Here is a 25,872-nt window from a genome sequence, read left to right on the forward strand (position 1 = left end):
CAGCCTCCGGGGTTTGTAGACCCTATCTATTCCTCCTCAGTGTGTAAACTTCACAAGTCTTTATACGGTCTCAAACAAGCTCCCCGGGCATAGAATGAGAGATTTACTAAGTTCTTGCCTTCCTTGGGATTTCACACAACTTATGCCGACACTTCATTGTTTGTCAAACATACTTCTTCTGGAATAGTACTTCTTCTTCTCTATGTGGATGATATCATCATCACTGGCAGTGCCATTTCTGTCATTCCAGAGCTAATTTCTGCGTTGGCTACAGAATTTGATATCAAGGATTTGGGACCACTCCATTATTTCCTTGGTGTTCAAATCACAACCAATACAGAAGGGTTGTTTCTGTCTCAGCATAGATATGTCACCGATTTATTGACAAAGACAGAAATGCATCAGTCCAAGTCTTGTGCTACTCCTTGTCTGCCTTCTCATCGCCTTCTTAAGGATGATGGCATACCATTTGACAATCCTCAATTGTACAGAAGTATAGTGGGCGCCTTACAGTATCTAACTTTCACAAGACCTGATATTGCTTTTTCGGTCCATCAGGTTGCTCAGTTCATGCAGTGTCCCATGGAGTCTCATTACTTGGCTGTCAAAAGGATATTACGGTATCTTAACGGCACTCAACATTATGGTCTTCAATATACAAAGGGCGACTTAGAGTTAAATGCATTTAGTGATGCGGACTGGGCAGGGGATCCGAATGATCGACGCTCTACAACAGGTTTGGTTGTTTTCTTGGGTTCTAATCCCATTTCGTGGTCATCAAAGAAGCAGAACATTGTCTCTCGCTCTTCTACTGAAGCTGAGTATCGTGCCATTGCTACAACAGCAGCTGAGCTTGATTGGATAAGACAGATTCTCACTTTTCTGCAGATTACAGTTTCGACTCCATCCATTATGTTTTGTGATAACCTCTCGGCTATTGCTCTGACTTGTAATCCAGTGATGCATCAACGAACCAAACATATTGAGATTGATATCCATTTTGTTCGTGACAGGGTTGCCCAACAGTTACTTCAAATGCAGTTTGTTTCCTCTAATGAGCAATTTGCTGATATTCTGACAAAGGGCCTATCTGCACCACTTTTTCGTGCTCCTTGCTGCAATCTCAGGCTTCGTGGTCCTTCTCCTGAGCTTGAGGGAGGATGTTAACAATATAGATAATAGATGGTTAGATACATTGACATGTGTCAAGAGATCAGTGTGGTTGTTATAAGATCAGTATGGTTGTTATAAGTAGGATAAGGTGTCTTAGTGAAGAAGTAATATAGATAACTATATAACAATTGTAAGTAGAGTAATTCAGTAACTTTGCAGTACAGAAATATAATTCATTTCTCTCTCTCTCTCTCTCTATCTTTCTATCTCTAAAACCTCTTCATCTTCTCTGTGATATTACATTACTGCAACTTAATATGTTGCTTAACACAAGCAACAGTCTTTCCTGCTAGTATAGTGAGGCAAAATTTGCTGAGGATGATGCTGTCTGGCCTTGAAGGATAGGCAAATTTGACATCCTTAAACTCTACTTCTCCTGAAATATTTTCTAAAACTTTGATAAGTGTACCAATCCAAGATTGCACAAACTCACGGTTTTGTTGTTGTTGTTGTTGTTGTTGTTGTTGAAAGCACACAAAACTCAACTAAGCACACCAACTAATAAGCTTTTGGTAGCTAGTCAGCTATGGTTCCGTCGTCGGGAGGTTGACCAAGCAGTAATATGCCCCCGCGGGCCCCATAGCCAGCAGAGAAGAGTGCGACCCCTTCTCCACCACCTTCCCTTTTTCCAGCACAACTATAACCTCGCACTTCTGTACAGTACTCAATCTGTGCGCCACCACGACGCTAGTCCTCCCCGCCCTCAGCCTCTCGAGCGCCTCCTGCACCACCTTCTCTGATTGGCTGTCGAGCGCGCTGGTGGCCTCGTCCAATAGCAACACCGCTGGATTTCTTAGTACTGCCCGGGCTATTGCTATCCGTTGCTTTTGTCCCCCTGATAGCTGCACTCCTTTGTCCCCGCACGAGGTGTCGTATCCATCCCTTAACCCGCTGATGAAATCATGAGCGTTGGCTGCTTTGGCCGCCTCCACTATCTCCGCCTCGTCGACCTTATCGTTGGACGATCCATATGCAATGTTGTCTTTTATGGTTCCGGCAAATAACATTGGCTCTTGGCTTACCAACGCAATATGTTTCCTCAATGATCTAAGGTTGTATGACCTTAAATCTCGACCGTCCATTTCCAATACACCTTTGATTGGATCGTAGAATCTCTCGATTAATCCAATGATGGTCGATTTACCTGCAGGAAGTTTTGTCTGGGTCACAAAACTTTTAAATTTGAAAGTGGAAGAAATATTTTCCTTGTTTGACATGCCTTATATCTATAATATTATTAGGACTAATTGGATTAATAGTCTCCGTGGTAAATAGGGTGGTTGGGAGATAGGCGCTATGGTGAAAAAACTAGGATTTAATCCCTGTGGTAAAGTTTGTTAGGATTTATGCCCAAAATTGAAAATTTCATAAATTTTATGTTAATTATTAGTATGTGAGCCACACATATTAGGTTAAAACGGAACTCTCCATACACATATTAAGCTAAAACGGACCTCTCTATTAATTGCTAACACGTGGGGCTGGCTCACGTGCTAATAACTAACAGAAAGTTGATGAAATTTTCAATTTTGGGCATAAATCCTATCAGACTTTACCACAGGGACTTAAATTCTCGTTTTTTTTATCACATGAGCTATCTTCCAATTACCTTATCACCACGAAAATGATTAATCCAATTAAGCCATATTAATAAGGAGGGGTGCACTAAATAAAGAGAGGAGAAAGACGTAAACGCAAAACAGAACAGAGTGATCAGTTGAAGAGGAAAACTAAATAGAAAAAAAAATAGTGATTTAATTGTTAACTTTCATCTAAAATTAAACATAAAAAAAAAGTAATTTAATTGATTCCAAATATTAAAAATATTTTTTGGCATAAGATAAAGTAGTTATACCTGATCCACTTTGACCCACCAAAGCCGTAGATTTTTCTGCTTCAATTTTGAACGAGAAGTCTTGCAAGATCATCACATTTGGCCTAGTTGGGTATGCAAAATAAACATGACAAAATTGGATCATGCCCCTTATCTTTTCCACTTGGGAGTTCTCAGGAACTTGGGGCTCGATTTTTGTCGTCCGGTCCAGAACACTGAAAATCGAACCGATTGAGTACAAACCAATGGCAAGGTCCGAAGTCATACTTCCAGCATCGGCAATAGTTCGGCCAGTAGTTACCTGAAATAGGATATTAGGTTTTGGTCACAACTCCTCATAATTGTAAAGAAATCATCATATTTTAACTTGTTTGAAAGTGTTTTTAAAATAATTGAAAGCGTTTCTAGAAAAAACTGTTTTTGAATTTCAAATGTACTTAAAATGATTCATGCAAGAAACATCAGTTAAAATGTTTCCAATTAATTATTTTTAAGCACTTCACACGAGCCCATTGTTAATATATGTCACAAGTAAACCGTTTATTATACTTTTCAAAAACTTATCATTTTCCCCCTTAAAAAGAAAACAAAGGTGACACACATTTTGTAATGTCTAATACTATAACTTTTTTACTGTAAAATTATTATTCAATATGATGCTAAACAAAACTTTCATTATTACTACAAATGATGAAAGAATTACCATTTAACTTTAATCTAAGCTAATGAAAAAAAAATTAATTTAATTGCTGCCTACTAGTGTTATCTAGTATTACAATCTAATGATATTTTTCTACTCTTATAAGTGAATGGTCTTAAGTTAAAATCTCGTAAGTGATTAATGCACAACTAATTATTTCTAAATATATTATTGTGCAAAATTTGAGGCCTACTATTTTTTTTACCCTTATACTAATTATTTTTCTACCCTTATACTATTTTTTTGACCTAAAAGAAATTAGCACTTACCAAAATGATGATGGTTTGAAACGCTGCTTTTGATGTGACGTGGCCGTTAGAGATGAGCATGCCACCCCACAAAAAGCTCATGCCCCAATTGAGGAGGGTGATGCTCTGCGCAAACCCTAGCCCAATGCCTGCGTACCATGACCATTTGATGTTCTCTCTACGTGGGCCCACTCGCGTCTTTTGCAACATCTTGAGAATTTTGTTTTGGGCTGAGAAGGCAGTGATGGTGCGGTGGTTGGCGACTGCTTCAGCCGCAAGCTTGGAGCTTTCCTCTTGGGCTTCGACGGCTCTGGTGGAGGTCGTTTTGAGTAGCACTCGCTTTGCATAAAAGCTCGCAATCACGATTGGTTGTACGGCTATTATGACGATTGCAAGCTTCCATGCGATTATTAGACCCATTGTCCATGCTATGGCTACGCCTGCGAATGTTTGTACAAGGAAGCCCACTCTGTCACCCACTAAAGATCCCACCTGACAATCGCCAAAGCATGGTTATTCCACAAATTAATCTTTCTACAGAACTAACATCTTCTTTTTGTACAGTGAGGAACGAATTGTCGATATATGTGTTGATAATGTGTTATTATCAGTGTCACCAACAAAACCTAGTAATATATTATCAATGCATTTTCAACAAATAGTTATCATAGTTAAAAGCGAATAACCAACGGATAAAACTTCTGATAGATAGGAATAATGAAAGTATTGTTTGGTTGTATAGATTGGTGCTATGCAGTCTAGATTCTATTGATATTGCTAATATCAATGAAAAATGCTATTCATATTATATTTTTGTACCACATTTTCATTCCGTCTTAGGCGACAGACAGCCACATCATTTGAATTAATCAGATTTTTAAATTTAGTTCATTATTTAATAAACTAATAATTAAGAAAAACTAGTTAATTAAATAATAATTGTGGTATACGATGAGTCTTTCTCCTTTCTTTCCTTGGGTTTTGCAAATTTTTCAAATAATGTGGCTGTCCACATCAAATGCCACCTAAGGTGGTATAGAAAAGTGATATAAAAATATGGTATAAATAGCATTACTCATAAAACATAGATAATGTATATGCATTATTATATTAAATTGATATTTGCTAAAAGAAAAGGATGGTAATTTTCTCATTCTTAGTTTTGGGTTGCATTAATTTTTTTTTTTTTGGGTCTCTTAATTTTTTTTAGAATTATTCATTTATAGAGCTGAAAAATGAAGTGTAGAAGAGAAAAGACCGAAAAAGATAATCATTTTTTTATAGAAAACATGTCAATAAATATTTGTTAAACAATCTAATATGTTATATTATTACGTACCATTTCAGTGTCTTTGGCCAGTCTAGAGCAAATGGCACCACTAGAATTCCGATCCTCCTCAAACCATCCGACTTCAAAAGTGAGTATCTTGGAAAGCAACCTTCCTTTAATCCGATTAGTCAAGCACTCCCCCACGTATGCAAAATTGTAATGCTCGACGATATTAATCCCCATTGTAAAAACGGACAGTCCAAAAAACTTTAACGCAAGGGTTCTTATTATCTCTTTAACCTCGTCATAATCCGTCGCGAAAAACACAGACACCGTAGCGCCCTGGATGAATCCGTACAACGGTTGAACTGCTCCGAACAGAACCGCACTCAAACACCCCAAAACTGCTTGCTTCCACTCCGGTCGACTCATCAGCAGCAATCTCCAAAACGACGAAGTGTGTTTGGACTGGTTAGTCATGCTGTTTGGACATTCTCGGGCAGTACTAGTACTATCAAATCCAGCGACCCTGGGACTCGAGTCTGGTTGATTAGCCAATAATAAAAGACTACTACTACTACTAGTACTGTTGCAGTGAAAGGACATACTTGCGGTGCATTTTTCTGGATCTTTTATCGTTTGTTGGAGACGGACAAATGAGGAGTAGAGGCTGTTTTGGCTTTGAACCAGCTCTTCATGTGATCCAATTTCTATGACATTACCGGTTTGCATGACGGCAATAATGTCAGCGTTTCGGATCGTGGACAAGCGGTGTGCGATGACTATGGTTGTTCTGCCCACGGCTGCCTTGTGGAGGGCCTCTTGGACTAGCCTTTCAGATTCCGAGTCCAATGCGCTGGTGGCTTCGTCGAGAAGAAGGATTCTGGGTTTCTTTATCACTGCTCTTGCAATGGCTATTCTCTGCTTTTGTCCACCTGAGAGTTGCATGCCTCTCTCACCAACCTGCAGTTCATATCTCTTGAATTTTTACCAATTTACCATAACGTGATTGGAAGTTTTTGTAAGCATATAACTATGTAAATAGTTGTTTTAGGTGTAAATTGCATCGATTATATGTCAATGTCACTCATTCAGGAAGAACTTTGATAACTAATGTCCTTTGTGGTTATATTTTTATCAATTACAGTCCAAACTGAACTTTCAGTCTAAATTCTTGACCATACTTCATGTGCATGGTCAAGAATTCTTCCATCACGAGAGTAACATTGACATATCACCCACCTCAGAAGAGAGAGATCTTCATTCCAGTCACCCGTATACAAGTATAGGGTGTTTTGTGTGTGCGGTTGGACGTGGGAAAGAGTGGAAGACCAAAATGCAGGGAGTAGGGTGTTTTGTGCGTGTAGTAAGACGGTCACGATGATCCAGTTGTCCAGACCCCAAAATTTCTCTACCTCACAAGAGTGATTTGTGCAGTTTAACGTTGTTTTAATTTCTAGTAGGGAATGTTAATTTACCTGAGTATCGTATCCTTGAGGCAATTGACATATGAACTCATGGGCATTGCTAGCTTTGGCAGCCTCAATCACTTCCTCTATTCCACCATCCTCCTCTTCCTCTTCCTCCTTCCCAAAAAGTATGTTCTCCTTAATGCTAGTTGAGAAAAGAGAAGGCTCTTGGCTCACTGCTGCCATTTGTGACCTAAGCCACTTGAGCCGCAACTCATCAATAGCAACTCCATCCAGAACAACCTCTCCCTCAAGTGGGTCATATAATCTTTGCAGCAAAGATATCACTGTGGATTTCCCTGAGCCACTCGAACCCACCAAGGCAACAGTCTTTCCTGCTGGTATGGTGAGGCAAAATTTGTTGAGGATGATGCTATCTGGCCTTGATGGATAGGCAAATTTGACATCCTTAAACTCTACTTCTCCTGAAATATTTTCTAATACTTTGCCTCCCATGTTGTCTGAATCAATGTTGGGGACTAGTTTTATGGCCTCCATTATTCTCTCACCAGCTGAGCATGCTTCAGCAATGTACTTCAGGTTGGATAGTGCAGCTCCCATTGCTCTGTTCACCAAAAACAAATAAGTACAAAAATGTGAATACTGAAAAATACAGTTGTCAAATTGGTAAGTTAAATCACCTGATAGGTCATTTGTAGTTGTTCATACTTAATACTATTTCTACTCTGAAAAATTCGTTACGTAACATAAAATGTTTCTATTGACTCTAAAAAATTACACAAACTACATGGCGCGTAGGCCGAATTAACTAGGAGCTAACTACGTCCTTTGGTGGCTTGTGGTGAAATGCGTTGTTGACATTTGAATCGAGCAACTTTGGCTGAGGAAGAAACGCTCTTGGCCTTGACTTCTATAACCTAAAGATAAGGTTATACATCTGTTAACCCTAAAAACTACCAAGCCTACGTAGCGCGCAGGCCGAGTAATCTATAAGCTAATTACGTCCTTCGATGAATGCGGGGCGTGCCAACTCGTTGGCCGAGCTCGGTCGAGGAGTAAATTTGTTGATGTTGCGTTGGACGCGCGGCTGACTTATGCGTCTCGCGATTGTGACCGAGGAAGGAACACGTCTCGGCCTCTTGGGTTCTCAAACCTGAAGACAAGGCTACTATTCTTACGAAGTTCACGAATCGTCGTCGTCGGATTCGGTCACGGTGATGTTATTCGTCAGAGTAAAATCACGCTGAATCGACACCGAAGTGTAAGGGCATAAATACTCAAAGCAAATATAAGTTTTAATAGTGAACGTGGTTCGGCCGTCTGAATGCCGAACTCTAAACCCCATTTGAGAGTATCCAATCATAAAATAACTCGGCGTGTAATGCGCCGAGCAAACTGTAACACCTCACTTCGCCGAGAAGGCTAATGAGATGACCTCAATCAACAAGGATTCGGAAATCCTTCTCGACCGAGACTTGGATAGGTAACCAACCGTCCTCGCCGCAGTGCTGTTGATGCCAACAGAAGATGCTGCGAGATCGGCCGATTCTACAATGACAGAGCTATCTATGCCGACTTAAGATATCACCGGTTGCTTCCACAGTGCTGTTGATGCCAACGGAAGATGTGTCAGCGAAAAGAGAAAATAAAAATCTCAAAGTTGTTGAGAGAGTTTGCGCAGGGCAGTTGTGTGTTGAATTGGAGCGGCTCGAATGATGGACAACCTCCTCTATTTATAGCACTGGATACCTTTAAGGTCGAGTTAAACTCCTACTCGGACTAGGTCTTCTTCTCCTGATCAAACACGAACTCGACCAGTCATATTCTCACTACAATTGTGAACCTGGTCCTTTATTAAGCCAGATTCACTTCCGGGTTATTAATCTTGCCGAGACTCCTTATTGCGCTAGGACTCGGCTTGTCTTGCAGCATGACCTAATCGACCTAGGTTTGAAGGCCCACACACTAAATGATCCATGGTACCCTTGTTGTAAGGCCTTCCGGGCCGAGAATAGTTCTACACTCGACCCAAACTAATATTTTGGGCCCAAACAACATCGCTGTGAAGTTTAAAAATAGTTCGGCCGTCTGTGTGCTGAACTCTGAAATAACACCTCACTTCGGCAAGAAAATTAATGAAGTGGCCTCTTTTGGTCAAAGAATTAAAGACTTTTTGTTGACTGAGACTTGAGATAGTTAGTAAGCCATGGACTTGGGAGATCCCCTTCTGTCCGGTCAGTTGAGACTCTTACGCCAAACTGATTCTACAACTCTGGCACCGTTTATCAAGTCGGCCGTCTTCGCTGGTTGCTTTAGGAAAACCTTGGCTATCCAGTTGAAATTTGTGCTAACGGTTAGTGAAGCAGTTAGTTTTCACAAAAAGGTGTGAAGATATTCATGTCAAGCGATGATTTGTGTGTTGGTTTAAAGTTCCTTTCTACATTGCAAATCCTCTTATATGTAAAGGGACAAATTTCCTGATGCTCAAGTGGTAGATTTCGAATAGCACTACAATTTCTCGACTTTATACGGATACACCTGAAATTATCCTCGACCAAAACTATATCAATGCCGAGTCTCACCTTCTTCAACTTGAACTATGACTCTAAACGTAGACTGATTATATGATTGATTCATACTTTATCTAGAAACCAGTGAAGATCCTCAAACAGTCCTGCTTCGTCTAGGACTCCGGCACATCGTAAACTAATCCTAACCTTTAAGTAGCTACTTCAAATCTCATCAGAAGCCAATCCTAGTCTTCAAACAATCCTACTTTACCTAAGACTCGGTCACGCCACCAGTTATACATTGCTGGGCCGAGACTCGCAACCTCCTTTCTTGGCTGACTTCTAACAGCTGATCCAGAACCAAGATTTCAAGCCCAAACATTCTTGATCTTCGCTTAAACTAACGGCTCCAAACATGAACAAATAGAATTTCTTATTTAAATAATGGGTCCAACTACAGTACAAACACGTACTTAATATGAACACCTGAAAATATCATCTTTTAATTGGCTTGACACACCACCTGATAAGTCATTTACATGTGTTCGTACTTAATACGTATTTGTACTAAAAAAAGTCGGCAATAACATGAAATGCTTCATATTATCATCATAAACTGAGGAAAATTTGCTTACAATCCACCGTTGACGACTGAGAAGCCGACTGCGAAAACAGTCCCACCTAAGGCACCGTGGTAAATAACCATTCTGCTACCGGAGTAAGACATGACAGCCCAAATGGAGAAGGCAATGCCGGAGCTGCCAATGGCCAAGCCTTTAACCAAGCCTTCCTTTAACCCCAGCTTTATCGTCCCGTGCAGAGCTGCACAAAATTGTGCTATAGTCTTGTTTTCTCCAGCGAATGCATAAACAGTTTTAAGGGAAGATACTGCCTGCTCGGCTATTGTCCCGGCCTTAATGTTCTCTTCTCTTCTCTTCCTCGCTAATCCGGTTAAAGTTGTTCCGCAAATCCAACCTGGGACAACCAGAAGCAATGCGAAAGGGAGTCCCACCATGGCCAGTTCCCACAGCAGTATAAATGCCACCATGTAACCCGCGATGAACGTTGACACTTTGCTTAAAAAATCTGGCACCTGATCATTCATATTTTAGAAATCGGACTTTGGACTGTACCAATTTCATATACTGTGTGCGTGTGTGTAATTCTCTGGATTTTTTCTCATACTGTGTACGTCAATTTGTAATTGTATTGGTTAGTCCATTTAACTTCAATCCAACAAATACAGTCTTTAATTTTTTACATTAAAGATTTGAAACTATAGTTATATAATAATATTAGTTGATCATATTCTCTGTTTTTTACCTACATACATTTTTTTACCTTTGCTTTGAGACTATTTTTTTGGTTAATTTCTCATTTCCCTCTATTATATCATCCATAAAATGAAGAAGAGAAATAGATTTCTTGTATCCAAATTAGCACAAAAAACTTTCAAAATCTCTCATGCCTAATGTTTTTACAAAAAATGTTCTCTTGATCACCATGAAAAATGGAATATATGATCGCTCATCTTTGAATTAGATATCAAGGATGAAGAATAAACGGATGTGCTTTTAATGTTTTATTGTCAAGTCTTGATATAGTTGTCCATGTATATAATGAAGAATAAATAAATGCATAGTCATTCACCTTTGAATTTGATACCTAGGTGCACAAAAGAACGAGATTCAGGTCACCTTTGAATGTGAAGAATAAATGCATAGTCACTCACCTTTAAATGCATAGTCAATCATCTTTGAATTTGATATATATATATATAGTTGTCCATAAATATTTTAGTCTAAAGTATGACACTCCTAACATAAATTTCTGACTTCGTCACTATATATAATTAGAATTCAGAAAATAGATTTGTAGGATCAAACCTTTTCACCAAGCACATCTTGGATGACCTGAATGTCGTTTGAGATGCTTGTGACGACCTCGGATGTGCTTGTTACATGCAAATCAAAGTAACCTACATCTTGCCTTAATACTGCTTTCAAATACCTACTTCTCATTCTTGCAGTTTGTCTCTCCCCTGTTCTTGTCCAACAATAACCCTCTAAAACAATCACAATCACACAGAAAATTACTTTATGCAAAACAAAACAAAAAAAAAGAGAAAAACTATATAACTCGTTTGACGCTTAAGATTGGATCGCATCGGATTGATTACCTAAGAAACAAGCAACCCACGACGCCAAGGCTAAGTATATGAAAGCGAGTACTCCGTCCTGCATGAGGCCATTGAGATCAGAAACTAACGTTACAAACTTGAGATTGGGTTTTCAGTACTCGTTTTTCAGTGTTTGTGCTTGTGCATGTGTGAGGAGTGGGAAGGTCGAGAGAGAGAGAGAGAGACCTTATTGATATAACGGTGCAAAATATGTGCGTCGAAATCTGAGGCTCCATGTCTGTCCGCTCTCCCCATAAGGTTAAACAACCGGCTAGCGAGAACGGCAAGCAACCGCGATGTGAATCCATCAAAAATGGCTCCGAGCAACCCTAGAGTCATCAACAACATGTCCACTCCGTCTGCATGCGCGAAAATGGAGCGTATCGACCCGTTTTTCTTCTTCTTCTTTTCTCCATTACTACTCTTCTCTGCACTACTCATTTTTTCTCAGTCTCTCTCGGAGATGATGACAAGCAGTACTAATTAGTAATGCAAAAATAAACCTGCTGGCCTTCTTGTTTATAATGGCCACTGGATAGCATGATTAGCATCCATCTCCTGCTTTATTGGTAGTTGGCTTGCATTCTGACAAACAATTTATAAAGTGATTTGGATAGAGAAGTCTGGAAATTATTTGTTCACGTTGGTGGAACATAGTACTTAATGCATGTAGTGTCACGTTTTGTAAGTGAAATTTAAACATTTTATTTTGCATGTGAGGCATGACATTGAGAATAATATTGGAAGGAAAATATCATTCTATGGTTCTAGTTGCTATATATATATATATATATATATATATATATATATATAAAGCAAAGTACAAAAGTTAAAATATCTACAAGGACTCAACTCAAGGAGTAGACATTTCCATTGGATTATTGTTAAAAGTATAATTTGGTATCTTATAGTGGGAGGCGAACTAAAAAAGTTACAAGACATACAAGACGTTTAGTTTATCATTCTGCGTCACCAATTAATCTGTCTTTTAATAATGCATCTCGAATAAGTTAAAACAATAACTCCATGTTAACTTCAATGGAATATGATTCTCTTCCCTCTAAATTTTCCTCCTCTCTAATCCTTTTATTAAATGATCACGATTAAACCACGTGAACATGTTGTGTTAACTCTGTTGATGCACAAAACCACGATACATCTTGTGTTATTTACATTTTGTCGGTGTTATCGCGGCAGGACTGTTGCTGTTTGTTTCACTTCCTTAGCTAGGATTGGATAAGCTAGGATTATAATACTATGTTGGGTAAATTACATAGTAGCCCCTCAGGTTTGAGTTCTATTGCAATCTCATACAACATCTTTAAAACATTTCATTTTCATACCTCAAGTACTATTTTATTTCAATTTCATACAACCGTTAGATTTTCCATCCATGGATCTGTTAAATGCTGACGTGGCTGCCAAATGTCTGCCACGTGGCAAATAAAATAATTTTTTAATTTTTTTTAAAAAAACCTGAAATTGGAAGAAAAAAAAAAGGTCCGAACCCAGAAGAAGAAGAAAGAGAAAGAGAAGAAGAAGAAGAAAGAGGAGGGAGGAGAAAGAAGAAGAAGAAGAAGAAAAAAAAAAGAAAAAAGAAAGGGGTCTGAACCCAGAAGAAGGAGGAAGAAGAAGAAAGAGGAGGAGGAGGAGGAGGAAGAAGAAGAAGAAGAAAAAAAAAAAAAAAAAAAAGGGACCGAACCCAGAAAAAGGAGGAAGAAGAAAGAGGAGGAGGAGGGAGAAGAAGAAGAAGAAGAAGAAGAAGAAGAAAAAAAAAAAAGGTCCGAACCCAGAAGAAGAAGAAAAAGAAAGAGAAGAAGAAGAAGAAAGAGAAAGAGAAGAAGAAGAAAGAGAAAAAAAAATAAAAAAAGGACCGAACCCAGAAGAAGAAGGAGGAAGAAGAAGAAGAGAAGAAGAAAGAGGAGGAGGAGGGAGAAGAAGAAGAAGAAGAAGAAAAAAAAAAAAAAAAAAGGTCCGAACCCAGAAGAAGAAGAAAGAGAAAAAAAAAAAGAAGAAAGGGATCGAACCCAGAAGAAGGAGGAAGAAGAAGAAGAGAAGAAGAAAGAGGAGGAGGAGGGAGAAGAAGAAGAAGAAGAAAAAAAAAAAAGGTCCGAACCCAGAAGAAGAAGAAAGAGAAAGAGAAGAAGAAGAAGAAAGAGAAAAAAAAAAAGTGGCAGATATGTTTTTTTTTTTTAATTAAAAAATTATTTTATTTGCCACGTGGCAGACATTTGGCAGCCACGTGTCATATATGTGGCAGCCACGTCAGCATTTAACAGATCCATGGATGGAAAATCTAACGGTTGTATGAAATTGAAATAAAATAGTACTTGAGGTATGAAAGTGAAATGTTTTAAAGATGTTGTATGAGATTGCAATAGAGCTCAAACTTGAGGGGCTACTATGTAATTTACCCAATAACAAAAATAGCTAAAAATATGTAACAACTGCATACTCTAATATAAACGAGATACTCCTAATCTGTAGGCAATCCAAATTGATTCCTAAAGAATAGGACTTCCACTACTTATTAATTTACAGATAACTAAACATAAAAAAATTAATAAAATTAATTCCTAACATCCTCCTATAAGCTGAATGCTCTCCAGGTGTAGAGAAAACGACTTTAGTTCTTGTGCATAATATAACTTCATCCAGCAGTATCTTTCAAAGAACAAACTCCCAGCTCCTTCCTTCGCTTCAAATACAAACTTCAAATACACAGACAACTTGAGAAACTTGGTTAAAATATTATTCTGATCTTGACTTTTGCAATGAATCATATCAATGACTTTATCCTTCCACAGGTCACGCAGAAAAAGAAATCTCACATCTATATGCTTGTTTTTGCCATGTAAAACTAAATTCTTGGACAACTTAATTGCAGAAATATTATCACAAAACACTATTGTTGGGCTTTTACTGCTGATAATGAAGTGTTTTAAGTAGCCTATTCAGCCAAATTGCTTGGCAAGTGCATGAATCTCCTACAACAAACTTATGCTTTGCTGTTGACAAAGTCACAATGACGTGGAAAACACACGATATGCACTCCGGCCGGAGTATTACGAAACCTACTCCTATAGGTATAAGGGTGCGTTTGTTGCACCGAACTGTCTCGGACTGGATTAGTTTCAGGAATTAAGCTGGACTGGCTTAGACTAGACTAAGCTGGACTAGCTTAGTGAAGCGTTTGGTGCAGTGTCGGACTAAGAAGCAGAATAATAATAAATTCTAATATTATATAGTTTAATTCATAATTTATTCCTAATTCTAGAAACCTCTCCATCCATCAACCTCTGTTTTTATTCCTCATTTTTCTCAGTCCTGCCCTCATCCTCTTTCTCTACGCTCTCCCTCTCTGCCTCCTATCTCAAGTCGTGGAAAAGGAAGAAACTTGCTCTAATTCTCCTGCAGTTGAGCTTCCAAGAAGGACCCAAAGTCTTGAGCGATTTTGTATTTCTTTTTTCTTTTTGTTTTTTTTGTCAATTCACTGTCATCTTCCCAGGCCCCAGATCCGGCCGACCCAGACTCTTTTCGGAGTTGGAGCCCGACGATTTGAGACATGTTGGGGGAGTTGGTGTGTTGAGTCGACGATTCAACGGCGGAGGTTGTGAAAGTCCAAGCTTTTCCGATGTATGTGCGGCAAGACACGCAGTGATTCAACAGCGGAGTCATCGAGCTTTTTTTTGGAAAAATCAAACCCGTTTTCTGGTGGAGTTGGCGAAGGGAAGCAGACGAGCGACAGAGGAACGAAGCAAGTCTTAGCTAGTCCCATGGTTTTCGGGGACTCTAGCTAAGAACCTCTAGTGACGCTGCTAGTCCCGGCGAGTCCGGGCTAATCTCATTAATCTTAGCCCCGCATGATAACAAACACTGGACTAGACTAAAAGCTAGTCCAGTCTAGTCCAGTGAAACCTAGTGAAGCAAAACAAACGGGCCCTAAGAGTATTGGAAAAGAGAAAAAGACTTTCAACTCACCATAAAAATCAATGTTATACATGATAAATATCTCCTACACTTATGTCAAAACTAATTGCTTCACTAACCATGAGCATGACTTTTGACTGGATAAATAAGGTTGAGTTGACAATCGACTAGATAGACGAGGTTTTCCAGAAGTAACCAGGAAAGCGACTGACTGGATAGACGTGCATTCTCCTAAGTCTTTGGCTGACTATTTATCTTAAGTCTTAGCCGGTAAAGAGTTTTTAATTCTTTCGATGTCACTCTATCAGCTTTTTCGGCGAAGTGAATTTGTGATTTGTCACTTTCAAGTTATCTTTAGAGTTCGGCACGCAAATGCTCGAACCACTTTTACAATAAAGACAATCATCCCTTTTGAGTATTTTTGTTCATACAACTTGATATCAATTCGACGAACCTATATTCTCACCAATATAGTATAGGCTACTGAACCTGGTGTAGAAGGTTTAGAACTTGACAATGATTTGCATAACATAGACTTCAAGTTATAGTTTATAGAACCCAAGATAGCGCATTTCACCACATTCACTACATTCAAGTTATTCATCCGGCCGATCTAGGCAACGAATTGGCACGCATCAGCTTTCCAGCCATCGAAAAAAACGTATTTAACTCCTAATCGTTTTGGCCTAGACGCCACGTAAGCTTTGCTATTTTTAAGACTAACAAAGTTATAATGAAAATAATTTTCCTCCCCAACTATATTCGATTTCACTTGCCAAAAATTTCTTTATTAACTCAATCTTATTATCGAAAATATTTTGTGAGAAATTCAAACACAAGGGTAGTTTAGCAAACAATATTAATAACTTAGTGAGAACTTCGAAGCACAAAACTTCGGATGCATGAGCAAATACCACCTTTGTTGAAAATTGAATACGACCTTCTTTTTCCAAGTGTTGGTAGTGGGCCTTTTTTGGGCCTGACCCATCAAAAATGAAAAAAGGGAAGTGGGCCTAGCCTTGGGCTTAAAACAACAATATGAATTTATGATCTCGCATATAAGTATGAACATCCGCGGTCGGGTGTGATGGTCTGAGACTACGTATTTGCAGAAGAAGCGCGAAAAAGAAGCACACGAGTCATGGCGGGAAGCGACGCTCGGAAGCAGCTTCTGAACTTAATTCACGATTTCGCATCCGAAAAGTCGCACGGAGGTACAGTCCTTACCTGCACACCTTTTCCCGTTCTGCATTCGCTACTCTGTTTGGTTCCTGAGAAAATGTTGAGGAAAAGGAAAATTTGAAAAATCAATTTTCACCTGGAAACGAAAAAATAGAGTTCCGATTTCTTTGATTTTCAAACTTCAGCTAAAGGACTTTGCATGTGCATGATTTGAGAAATGCAGAGCGACGAGTGGTAAGTCTGAGGAAGCGAATCGAAGAGCTCGGATCCGAGCTGGAAATTGCAAATGCGGAGCTCGAAGAAGCCAAGCGCACCAAGGAAACCGCCGAGCAAGAGGTCAAAGGCTTCGAAGTCGAATTGGCGATGAACGAAGCAACGATTCAAACGCTGGAGGTTTGTTTGTTATTTTTGCGCATTGTTTGGATTGAGTGATTTTGTTCTTAATTTGATTAGGTTCCGATCGGATTTTCAAATTCAGTTGAGGATTTCTCATACGCAAGATGAGATTTCCGCCGTTGGATCCGAAGTAGAAGCTCTTAAGGTAATTGAAGTTTCAGTTTCTTGTAATTTTCTCAGCTAAAATCTTTGATTACTGATCCTAATTTTACATTGTTTTTGTTGGATCTTGCAAAAGAACAAAGAAGCTGCTTCGAGGTATGAAATTTTCCTCTCAATTGTTTTTACTTTTATTTTTCACATCTGTTTTTCTTTTCAAAATATTCCAATAGCTTACCTTCCTATTTTCCATAATTGTTTACGCAGGGACGAGTTTATAAGCGAAATGTTTGAGATCAACGCTAAGATAAGGTTAGCCTCATTTCAAAAGCAAAATGTTGTACTTGTATGCTCCATTTAATGCATATCTTAAAGGAGAAGAGAAGGTGTTTTCGTATTCTTGACAGACATATTACTGAATTTTGCTTAGATCAATACTGACATTGTACACAACTTGATCGACCGCGACCAAGCTGCAGTTTGTAACAAGTTCACAGATAATTTGGAATACTTGACATATTTATGTGCCCCGTTTATAGTCTACTTTCACGTGATTGATGTGAGTTATGTTTCAAAAGCGTTCAGTGCCTTCCTGCAGTTACTAAATTACTACTGTACTTGTTAAAATCTGTGAATGTAGAAAGTTCCAAGAGTCAATTGCTGGCCATATTCATGAGGAAGAGTACTGTGGAAGTGCAGAAGGTGATACGTTTTGCCATTAACCTGTAGAATTGATCTCTTGACATATTCAATTTGTTGAATCTTCTATTTGTTATGGACTAAACTCCTCCGTCTCTCTTTTAATCTTCAAAATAAATATTTCTCATTAGAGGAACAAAATGATTCCGTAATGTAGTGTGGGTAGCAACTAAAATAAAATTGCAATTTTTTATTCAGAAGAAGATCCCAAGCTAGGAAAGGAGGAGGTTACTGAAGGTGATTTAAGAGAACTTGAGGATATGCTTGCTGGTGTGGTGTCTCAGACAACCAAAGCGGAAGAAGAATACAAAGCTGAACAGAATACTCAAAAGCAGGTGAAGAAATCGGTCTTGGAAACATTACGAATGGGTCTTTACAGTTTGCTAGAAGCTTAGCTTAAGTAATTGGATTGTATGGCACTTCTGCCTCTGCAGGTCCAGCAGGTGCTGAGTGATTGTGAAAGGAAGGTGTTCTTGATGGAGGAGTTGTTCAAGGCAACGAAAGAAGTGCATGATTTGACAAGATATCCTTTTCAAGAATGCATTGGTTACTGAAATTATTCAATGCTTAAGCAAAAAATATATTATTCCTCCCGACCATTGAGAAAATTAGAATGCAAGAAAATTATGCATCCCATATGGCTATTATTTATTGATCATAGGCGAAGGATTTTAAAGCAGTCCCAATGCTTATAAATGATTGTGAGAATAGTCAAATGCACTTCGTAGGCCGTTTTGAATGTTTCATCATTTGAAAACTGCCATAATTGAATGCAACCCAATCCACAAGAGCTATTTGTATAAGCTTCCGAAGTGAATGCCTGTTTTAGTCATGAAGTCAAGAATTTAATTTGCTATGCTGGATTTTAAGGTCTAGTTTGCCCTAAATACCATATTTGTGAGCATGACCTACATAAGTTTTGCCTTTGACGGGAAATAAGCAGACTTCAGAACTGGAACAAATCTGTGCTACTATTGGTGAGACGTTGCAGAGCAGATGCGTATGTCCCAGTTGTCATTTTGACAATGTGGACGTCCTGGGTGGATTAATTCAGTCAAGTGAGGCAGATTAATTTTTTGTAAGTAATCTACTTCACATAACTACACTACACTTTATATGTTCGTTTTACCTAACAAGTAATGTACTGCAAATCAGAACTTGTAGAACAATAAATCGATATGCAATTTATCAATGACCACAGTTTTCCTTGGAGTTTTTTAAGGTTCCATACTGCTGAATTGGCATTTTAAATTATATCATAGATAATTGCTTACTACACTATATTGGAGAGCATGCATCAAACAACACACTTGCCAAATGCTAGCTGCAACCACTGTCATCTATTTGTTCTATACAACTTGTATTTTGTGTTGGTGATTCTTTGAAATCCTTTATGATCAATGATAAAAATGTAGAACTGGCCTCTTCATCACGGTTGCTCTGCACCTGCATTGATAAATTTCTTCTTATTATTCCAACAACAAAAGCTTCATCTTCTTACAAAACTCAAATTGAACATGACATATAGTTTACTGAACTTGACCTTGTTAGAGAAAACTTACAATTTCTTTAGGAGTTGGTATGGCGGGAAGAATGGTATGCATTGAAACCATTCTTGGATTAGTAGACTGCACTACATCTACCTGTGTTGAGAATAGGGCAGAGACGGGCCGATGGTCTGAGAACTTACTTTCACTCCGGAAATAAGAGAGCTGTGTCACCCCTTTTCCATACCACAGAATTCTATCACACCTGCCACCATAATTAAATTACGTCTTTAGTTTTTACGTAGCAGAAGAAAGTTAAGGTATTTGTTGATCAAGGCTCATGGGAGGCCTATCGGGGGGGTAGACAACTGATTCTGGTGGTTCTTACCATGCTGGAGTCCTTTGCTTCTCTCCTGATCTGCTTGGAAGCCCACCTGAATAGCGATTGCAATTTGATGAAGAATACTTATAGGTAGGTGCAAATTCTAAAGCTCCCTCCTTCCAACCCTGAAATACCCCACCATATTCTCGTTCCCTACGAAGTTGATCAAATTCTTGCAACGCTGTCCAGTCTAGTTTCCTTATCAGCTGCCTGGCTGAATTGTCCTCCAAGTATAGCCTATAGTTGAGATCCCCGAACCAGAAAATCCGACTGTTTCACAACAGAAAAATTAGCCCGTTAAGGATGACTTCTTCCATTCTTTGATAATTTTGACTCATTCAGTTAATCGGGTCATCCAGATACCTTATAGGTTTTAAAATCTGGTTAAATTTTGACAGACTCCTGTGAGTATTGAGTTTTGGTTACGTTAAAGCATGCTACTAGTTGTAAAAGCTGTCCTATCATTGTCAGTTTTAGGAACTCTTGTAATTATTGGGTTGAATAACTAATAACGGGAAAATTTTACTGCTACATTTCTACTGGGAGGAACACGTACTCGTGTCCTAAGATGGTGAGAGGATGAGGAATATCATTGTCTGAAGAGGATCGAGGGAAAGCCGTTCGCTTAAAAATCTCTGCGACTTGATGATTCCTTCTACCTTCATCTCCTTTCTTCTCTCCAGAAGCTAAATGGGCAACAACAAAGCAAAAACTAGTTCTTTCGATTGTCATGCTAACTGAAACCGAACCTTTGTTTCCCAAATAACCCATGATGCCACAGGCCACGGAACAAACTTTAACATTTGAAATGTCATATTTTCTGACCAATTCACTTTTCATCCATACACTAAGGAAGACTCCAACCATCTTCTTGCTTGCAATTAGCTTGTACTTACTCACACTCTTTGGCTTTTCTTGTAGGGTTCTTGATTGCTCCCTCGTGATTTCAGGTTCGAGTTCAGAAACTTGCACATAATTGTAGTTCTCACTAGAAATTGGATGCACAATGGGCGTCAACCAAGGGCACCCGAATTTTTCGTTGAGAGTTTTCCCTATCAGCAGGTTCCAGTTTCTTGCTTCGGTTGGGTCTTCCACTCCTATCACATTTCGGGTCTTCAAAGGTACGATCTCCTGAAATCTGCAAGCGAAACATCTGAGTTGTGATATCCATGCTACTTTCTCATATTAGTCAGATAAAAAATCAAGAAAATATGAACACCATGTGTAATGTTGAGTTCCAAGTTTATATAACATACCCGAGAACATACATGTCTGCCGCGTCCTTAAGATTCAACCACTCATCCAAATCTACTGCCAAGCTCCCTTTGGGAGACCTTCCAGCAACATTCCAAGTTCCCACAAAGATTCTAAAACATACGAAAATGGTTATCAGACGAAGTACTATAAGATCATACACTTTCTTGTTGCTTTCTTTCTTCCATAAATCGATAAATTACCTCAACTCACTAGTTGAAGTGCATGGATCCATCTCCATGGACTGAAAGAGAATATCATCCAAGTAATCCGTGCTTTCATCTTCGCCCCCATCTGGAGAAAAATTCAGTAAACTTCAGTCCGGATTGAACTTACTCTGTGGACAGAAGAAGAATAAGAATGCGAATAAGAAAGAAGTCGGTATCAGATCCATAGTTAGAAGAAACAAAACCTGAAACTTGACTCAGTTGATAGGGTTCAGCTCCCTTATGCTTTCTCTTGAACCACTTTCTAAACATTCTTCTCCTCGACTTAGGTTTCTCTCCGTCCATGCCTTACTCTCCGGTCTTTCGTATGTCCATACATCAACTACAAAATAGATAGAGTACCAGAGGATCGCCGTTGTGAAACTCCGTAATACTCCTGCGCCTTGCTGATCAGATGGAAGGCTGTTCCCCTCCTACCATGGCGGCCTCTAGCCGCATTGCTCTGGACACAAAAACAAAACGCGGGTTTAGCTGTAAGAACATCGTATAGCCCGCCGTGTTCGGAAGCGATTCAAAGCATAGGAACAGACGAGCGCAAGAAGCTGAGAGAAAATACGGATCCGGCGGCAAACACAAGAGAGAAAACATACCGTGCGTGTGAAGGCAGAGATGGTTAAGAATTAGGATAAGTAGGGGAGGGTTAAAAGGACAATGGCTCTTTCATTTGGTTTGATTATTCGGGTTGGTTAGGTTGGTAGTTGTCACGTTCGTGTCGTGGTATTTCTACATGACAAGTATATAACATGTCCAAGTCAAATAATTAAAAAGCCAGGTTATAGGGTTATCGCATTGGGTACACCTACGAGGGGTCCAAAGTCCAATCAACAAGCTAGAATATCTTTTTACATATCTGCCCCTATAGGCTTCTTAGACTTCACTAATGCTGCATTAACTAACTAAATGGAGTATCTTCCATTAATTAATCACATATTCAACTATGTGTGGCTGGTTTGTTAGCTGTTGATATGAGTCTCACGACCTATCAATAACTTGTTGGACTATATGAGTAGGTCTGGAAAACGGGTCGTGTTTGTCGTGTTCGTGTTGTTTTCGTGTTACACTTACTATCTTAACGGGTCCTAAACAGGTGACCCGATAACGACCCAATTCCTTTATAGATCGTGTTATTTCATGTTAGGTTAACAAGTTATGCAAGAAATTATCATGTTTAATGTCTAGATCTGACAAACGATGTCTTATTGGATTCTTAACCGATAACAACCTAACTCGTTAATGAATTGTGCGAGCAATTGACAGGCATATATGTGAGTGACTGTCAATCGTCAATGAAAGTGAATTCATGACTCACCAATCGTGGATGAGAGTGAGGCCGACGACTCACCAACCACTGAGCTCTTTTGGTTTATATGTGATAAGTTGTTGTCCCAACTCCTAGTAAAGATTAATGGCCAAAATAAAACTCCAAAATGTAGATCGTCTCACCATCAGTCCATGTGGGAGCATGGATAATGGGGTCCAAAGTAGTAATGACGCCAGTGACTTGTACGTTTGGATTTATTGTACAAGCACATGAAGTATATGGCATGCAAAAATAGGTTAGGTGGTATGAATGAGTACGGTGATCAGTAAAAATAGGTTAGATTCAGAGTTCGAAACTTTCAATATAACCATATAAAAACAAACGAAAGTTACATTTTTCGTCATTGGTGCAGGCTGGCCTAGAGTTCAAATCTTATGCACTTTGACCTTTTGTGGCCTCAATGTACCTTGTAGATTTGAACTGGCGGATCGGAATTAATTTGATCCACACTTATCCTTTGGAAGCTGGATTTTGACGTATTTTAATTAAATTCTTCTTGTTTTCATGGGTTTGAGACATTCTAGCGGGAGAAGTGTATGCGATTATAGTCTTTGCAGATAGCTTTCTACCTCAAACTATAATGAGATGCCTACTCCTCAACCTTCCTTCCTTGGGGACCATTTGATTCGTTTTCCAATCTTTACGCGTAAAATGACGATCTTACCCTCCCATTATAGCACCCATCTTCATAGGAGTTGAATACCTTTTCAAGTGTTTGGAAGTTTGTTTGGGTGGGAAAAATAACCTTGTTAATTCATTTGTTATTGTTGCTTGCTACCCATATATCACGGGCTCGGGTTCGTATCTATATTTCTTTTTACGTGATTTTTTTTCATGAGAAAATGTTTTTATTTGATCTCTTACATGAAAAAACATTTTCATCGCGTAAGATAAAACGTAAATACAAAATATACGTTGGATACATGCAAGTCTCTCTACAAGTTATAATATAATAAGAAAATGAGAAATTAAGTTCACATCCTTCTTTTTGTTATTCCATTGATTAAAATCCTATTCATTTTTAATTTTTTGATCAAGGTCCTTGGGTATTAATAACATCATTAATTATTTGATAAATAAAACATTTTTATTTTTAAAATATATTCCTTTAGTGTTAAAAATGTTACAATTAGTATATTTATATTTATGGCTAAATTTTTTATCATATATTTTTATTTTTAATTTGTACCTATTTTTAATTTGCAAATATTTTTCAATTTGTACCAATTTTCTTTTCATTTTTAATTTGTACCCATATATTAGTTTCTTTTTGTGCCCATATTTTTTAAAGTTTTATTTATGTTTGTACCCATGTGTATACCGCCACGTGACATTGTATATTTAATCAATGATAGAAAAATTACATATGGTATATTTATGTTTTATGCCTAAACTTTGTATCATATATTTATATTTTTAGTTTGTACCCACTTTTAATTTGCAACATTTTTCTAAATTTGTAGTATTTTCGTTTTAGTTTTATTTTGTACCCATGTATTAATTTCTTTTAGATCCTATATTTTTAAAAAATTCATTTGTACTCATAATTTTTTTAATCTTTTATCTGTACCCTAATTTATTTATAATTTTCCCATTCTTCTTTATTAATGTAGCACTTTGTTATATGTGAAATGTACCAATTTTTTTGTAAAATGTACCAATTTTTTAACACTATGGATACATTCTTTTGCCATTTATTATTTCTTATTTTTACATAGTTTTTATCCATTTATTCAATCAAAATGTTTGAATTTTTTTATTGTAACTGTTTCGAATAGTATTATAATGAGCGATTTTAAATTTATAAAATTATAAATCTCATAAAATATCAAATAATTAATGTCAAAACTATAAAAATATAAGTATTAATAGTAATATAATGAGGTGTACAAAGTTAAGGGACCTAGATCAAACTTTGAATACTATTAAGATTTTAATCAAATAATGTTAAGGATTAAGTACCGCATCCAAAGTATCCCATAAGAAAAACACACATAGTTTGAATATTTGGGCGTCAAACTGAACTTCAACCCCAAGTTTTGACAATGTATATCAGACCCTAAACCGGTAAACCCCCCATTTAATACACAAACTAAAACAGACTACAGGTTTATAAATCAGAGTGCTGGTTTATAAACCCTAAACCCTACAACCTTAATTCCTTGAATCGGAAACCAAATGCTGCCGGAACATAACGATGAAGGCTTCCACTCTCTCATTCAAATCCTCCTTCGACAGCTTCCTAACCTCCTCCTCCTCCGTATCGTCTTCAACCCGCTCTTGCTCGCTCTCGCCGCCACAGCTCGCCGATCTCTTGCACACTTCATCCTCACATACCTTAACTCGTTCAACTATTTGAGGAGCTGATGGGCATCGATATTCTCTTCTTTTTGCTCCTTCATTTCTTTTGAATCCTTCGGCATTGTTTTCACATTCGCGATTTCGATCAGTATTCGATGTCCTGGAAGAAATGGAGGTGAAAACAACGGCTAGGAGGACGAGGTTGAGTAGAAGGAAAACCCACGCCCGCCAATGCTCCATGAGAAACACCATTAATATAAAACGTTTCAAACATGCCATCAACACAGCTGCTCCTGCTGTGAACAAAACTGTGTTTACTCTCCCACCCTCTCTCATCTTCTCCATATGATATCTGAGTAGATTTTATATTATATATTTTACCATATTCTTAGTATATTTTGGTTAATATTTTGGAAGAATTTTGATACTTTGAATTGTATTTTCAATATAGGACTTTCGACTTCCTCATGAGCAAAACAGGACCAAATGGACGAATTTTGGAGTAATTCTAGTTGGAGGACGTTCGTGAGTCACTTAGCTTGATCGTATCAAAATTTGGGATTTTTCCACCAAGTGGTTATTTTCTGGCGATAAAATAAAGGAGTGATGCGCGGTGCTGGAAAATGACGTTTTTGGAGCCCAAGATGACATCGGATGGTTTCGTGGCCTTCTAGATATGTGTTCGGAACGTCCTGATCTTTAAAACAAGCTATCTTGGGCTGGATTTGGAGGAGATCTGAGGCTAAAACGTGGCTGTACAGTTACATGGCAGATTCTCCTAGTTTAATTAGGGTTTTATTTTCTAAGATATTTTATTATTTTTCTTAGTTTCCTAATTGGAATAAGAGACCTATGTTTTAGGGTTTGTGTGATGGCTTAGCAAATATATTGCTTGGTCGTCTGCAGTTTTTCTCTACGCTTATTATTATTCAACTTCAGAGACAAAGAACTTTGCTAGGGTTTTTGGAGATTTTATACTTTAAGGTGTTTTCATTCATTTTCTTCTTAATAATATTTTCTATGATTTCAATAATGAATATGCGTAACTAATTCATTTTGCTAGGGCGAAGCCTTGAGCCTTAGCATGAATATGTAATTTTTATTTAATTGCTTATGATTGATTGCATGCACAGTTTGAATTATTGATCACTGTTTTTAAACTATCTAATTGTCTTGATGACTGGCCAACATTAGGATGTTTAGACAAGTGATTGGATGCAATTCGGTCGGAATATCACTAGAGGATTGAG

General features: G+C 38.1%; 4 protein-coding genes across 6 annotated transcripts; 1 reads left to right on the top strand and 3 right to left on the bottom strand.

The window, feature by feature from the left end:
• Window positions 1–1,252: 1,252 nt before the first annotated feature.
• Window positions 1,253–12,037, bottom strand: LOC103424183 (ABC transporter B family member 15-like). Its single transcript, XM_029107783.2, has 9 exons — window positions 11,531–12,037; window positions 11,345–11,402; window positions 11,052–11,230; window positions 9,801–10,258; window positions 6,704–7,259; window positions 5,295–6,188; window positions 3,977–4,447; window positions 3,029–3,308; window positions 1,253–2,317 (listed from the first exon to the last, which is right to left on the bottom strand). The coding sequence occupies exons 1-9, from the start codon at window positions 11,783–11,785 to the stop codon at window positions 1,698–1,700; spliced, it is 3,771 nt and encodes a 1,256-aa protein (XP_028963616.2). The 5' UTR covers window positions 11,786–12,037; the 3' UTR covers window positions 1,253–1,697.
• Window positions 12,038–16,373: 4,336 nt separating this feature from the next.
• On the top strand, window positions 16,374–18,862 carry LOC103442779 (uncharacterized). Its single transcript, XM_017334686.3, has 8 exons — window positions 16,374–16,488; window positions 16,680–16,849; window positions 16,935–16,997; window positions 17,091–17,110; window positions 17,219–17,263; window positions 17,592–17,653; window positions 17,849–17,985; window positions 18,085–18,862. Exons 1-8 carry the CDS (start codon window positions 16,416–16,418, stop codon window positions 18,202–18,204), a joined length of 690 nt encoding a protein of 229 aa, XP_017190175.2. The 5' UTR covers window positions 16,374–16,415; the 3' UTR covers window positions 18,205–18,862.
• LOC103442305 (type I inositol polyphosphate 5-phosphatase 4-like) lies at window positions 18,809–21,754 on the bottom strand. Of its 3 annotated transcripts, XM_008381085.4 has the most exons (8): window positions 21,591–21,754; window positions 21,186–21,442; window positions 20,977–21,067; window positions 20,776–20,886; window positions 20,076–20,657; window positions 19,526–19,789; window positions 19,213–19,402; window positions 18,809–19,096 (listed from the first exon to the last, which is right to left on the bottom strand). In XM_008381085.4, the coding sequence occupies exons 2-8, from the start codon at window positions 21,283–21,285 to the stop codon at window positions 18,971–18,973; spliced, it is 1,464 nt and encodes a 487-aa protein (XP_008379307.2). In that variant the 5' UTR covers window positions 21,286–21,442; window positions 21,591–21,754; the 3' UTR covers window positions 18,809–18,970. The 3 variants fall into 3 exon arrangements, with proteins under 3 accessions (XP_008379307.2, XP_017190174.2, XP_008379306.2); XM_017334685.3 differs by lacking the exon at window positions 21,591–21,754 and having other exon boundaries at window positions 20,977–21,110; window positions 21,186–21,589; XM_008381084.4 differs by lacking the exon at window positions 21,591–21,754 and having other exon boundaries at window positions 21,186–21,588.
• Window positions 21,755–24,475: 2,721 nt separating this feature from the next.
• LOC103442781 (uncharacterized) lies at window positions 24,476–24,967 on the bottom strand. The gene has a single exon (XM_008381587.2). The coding sequence runs from the start codon at window positions 24,965–24,967 to the stop codon at window positions 24,476–24,478; it is 492 nt and encodes a 163-aa protein (XP_008379809.2).
• Window positions 24,968–25,872: the final 905 nt, after the last annotated feature.

This window comes from Malus domestica, chromosome 09 (genome assembly GCF_042453785.1).
Source record: "Malus domestica chromosome 09, GDT2T_hap1".
In the NCBI taxonomy this organism is placed as follows: Eukaryota; Viridiplantae; Streptophyta; class Magnoliopsida; order Rosales; family Rosaceae; genus Malus; species Malus domestica.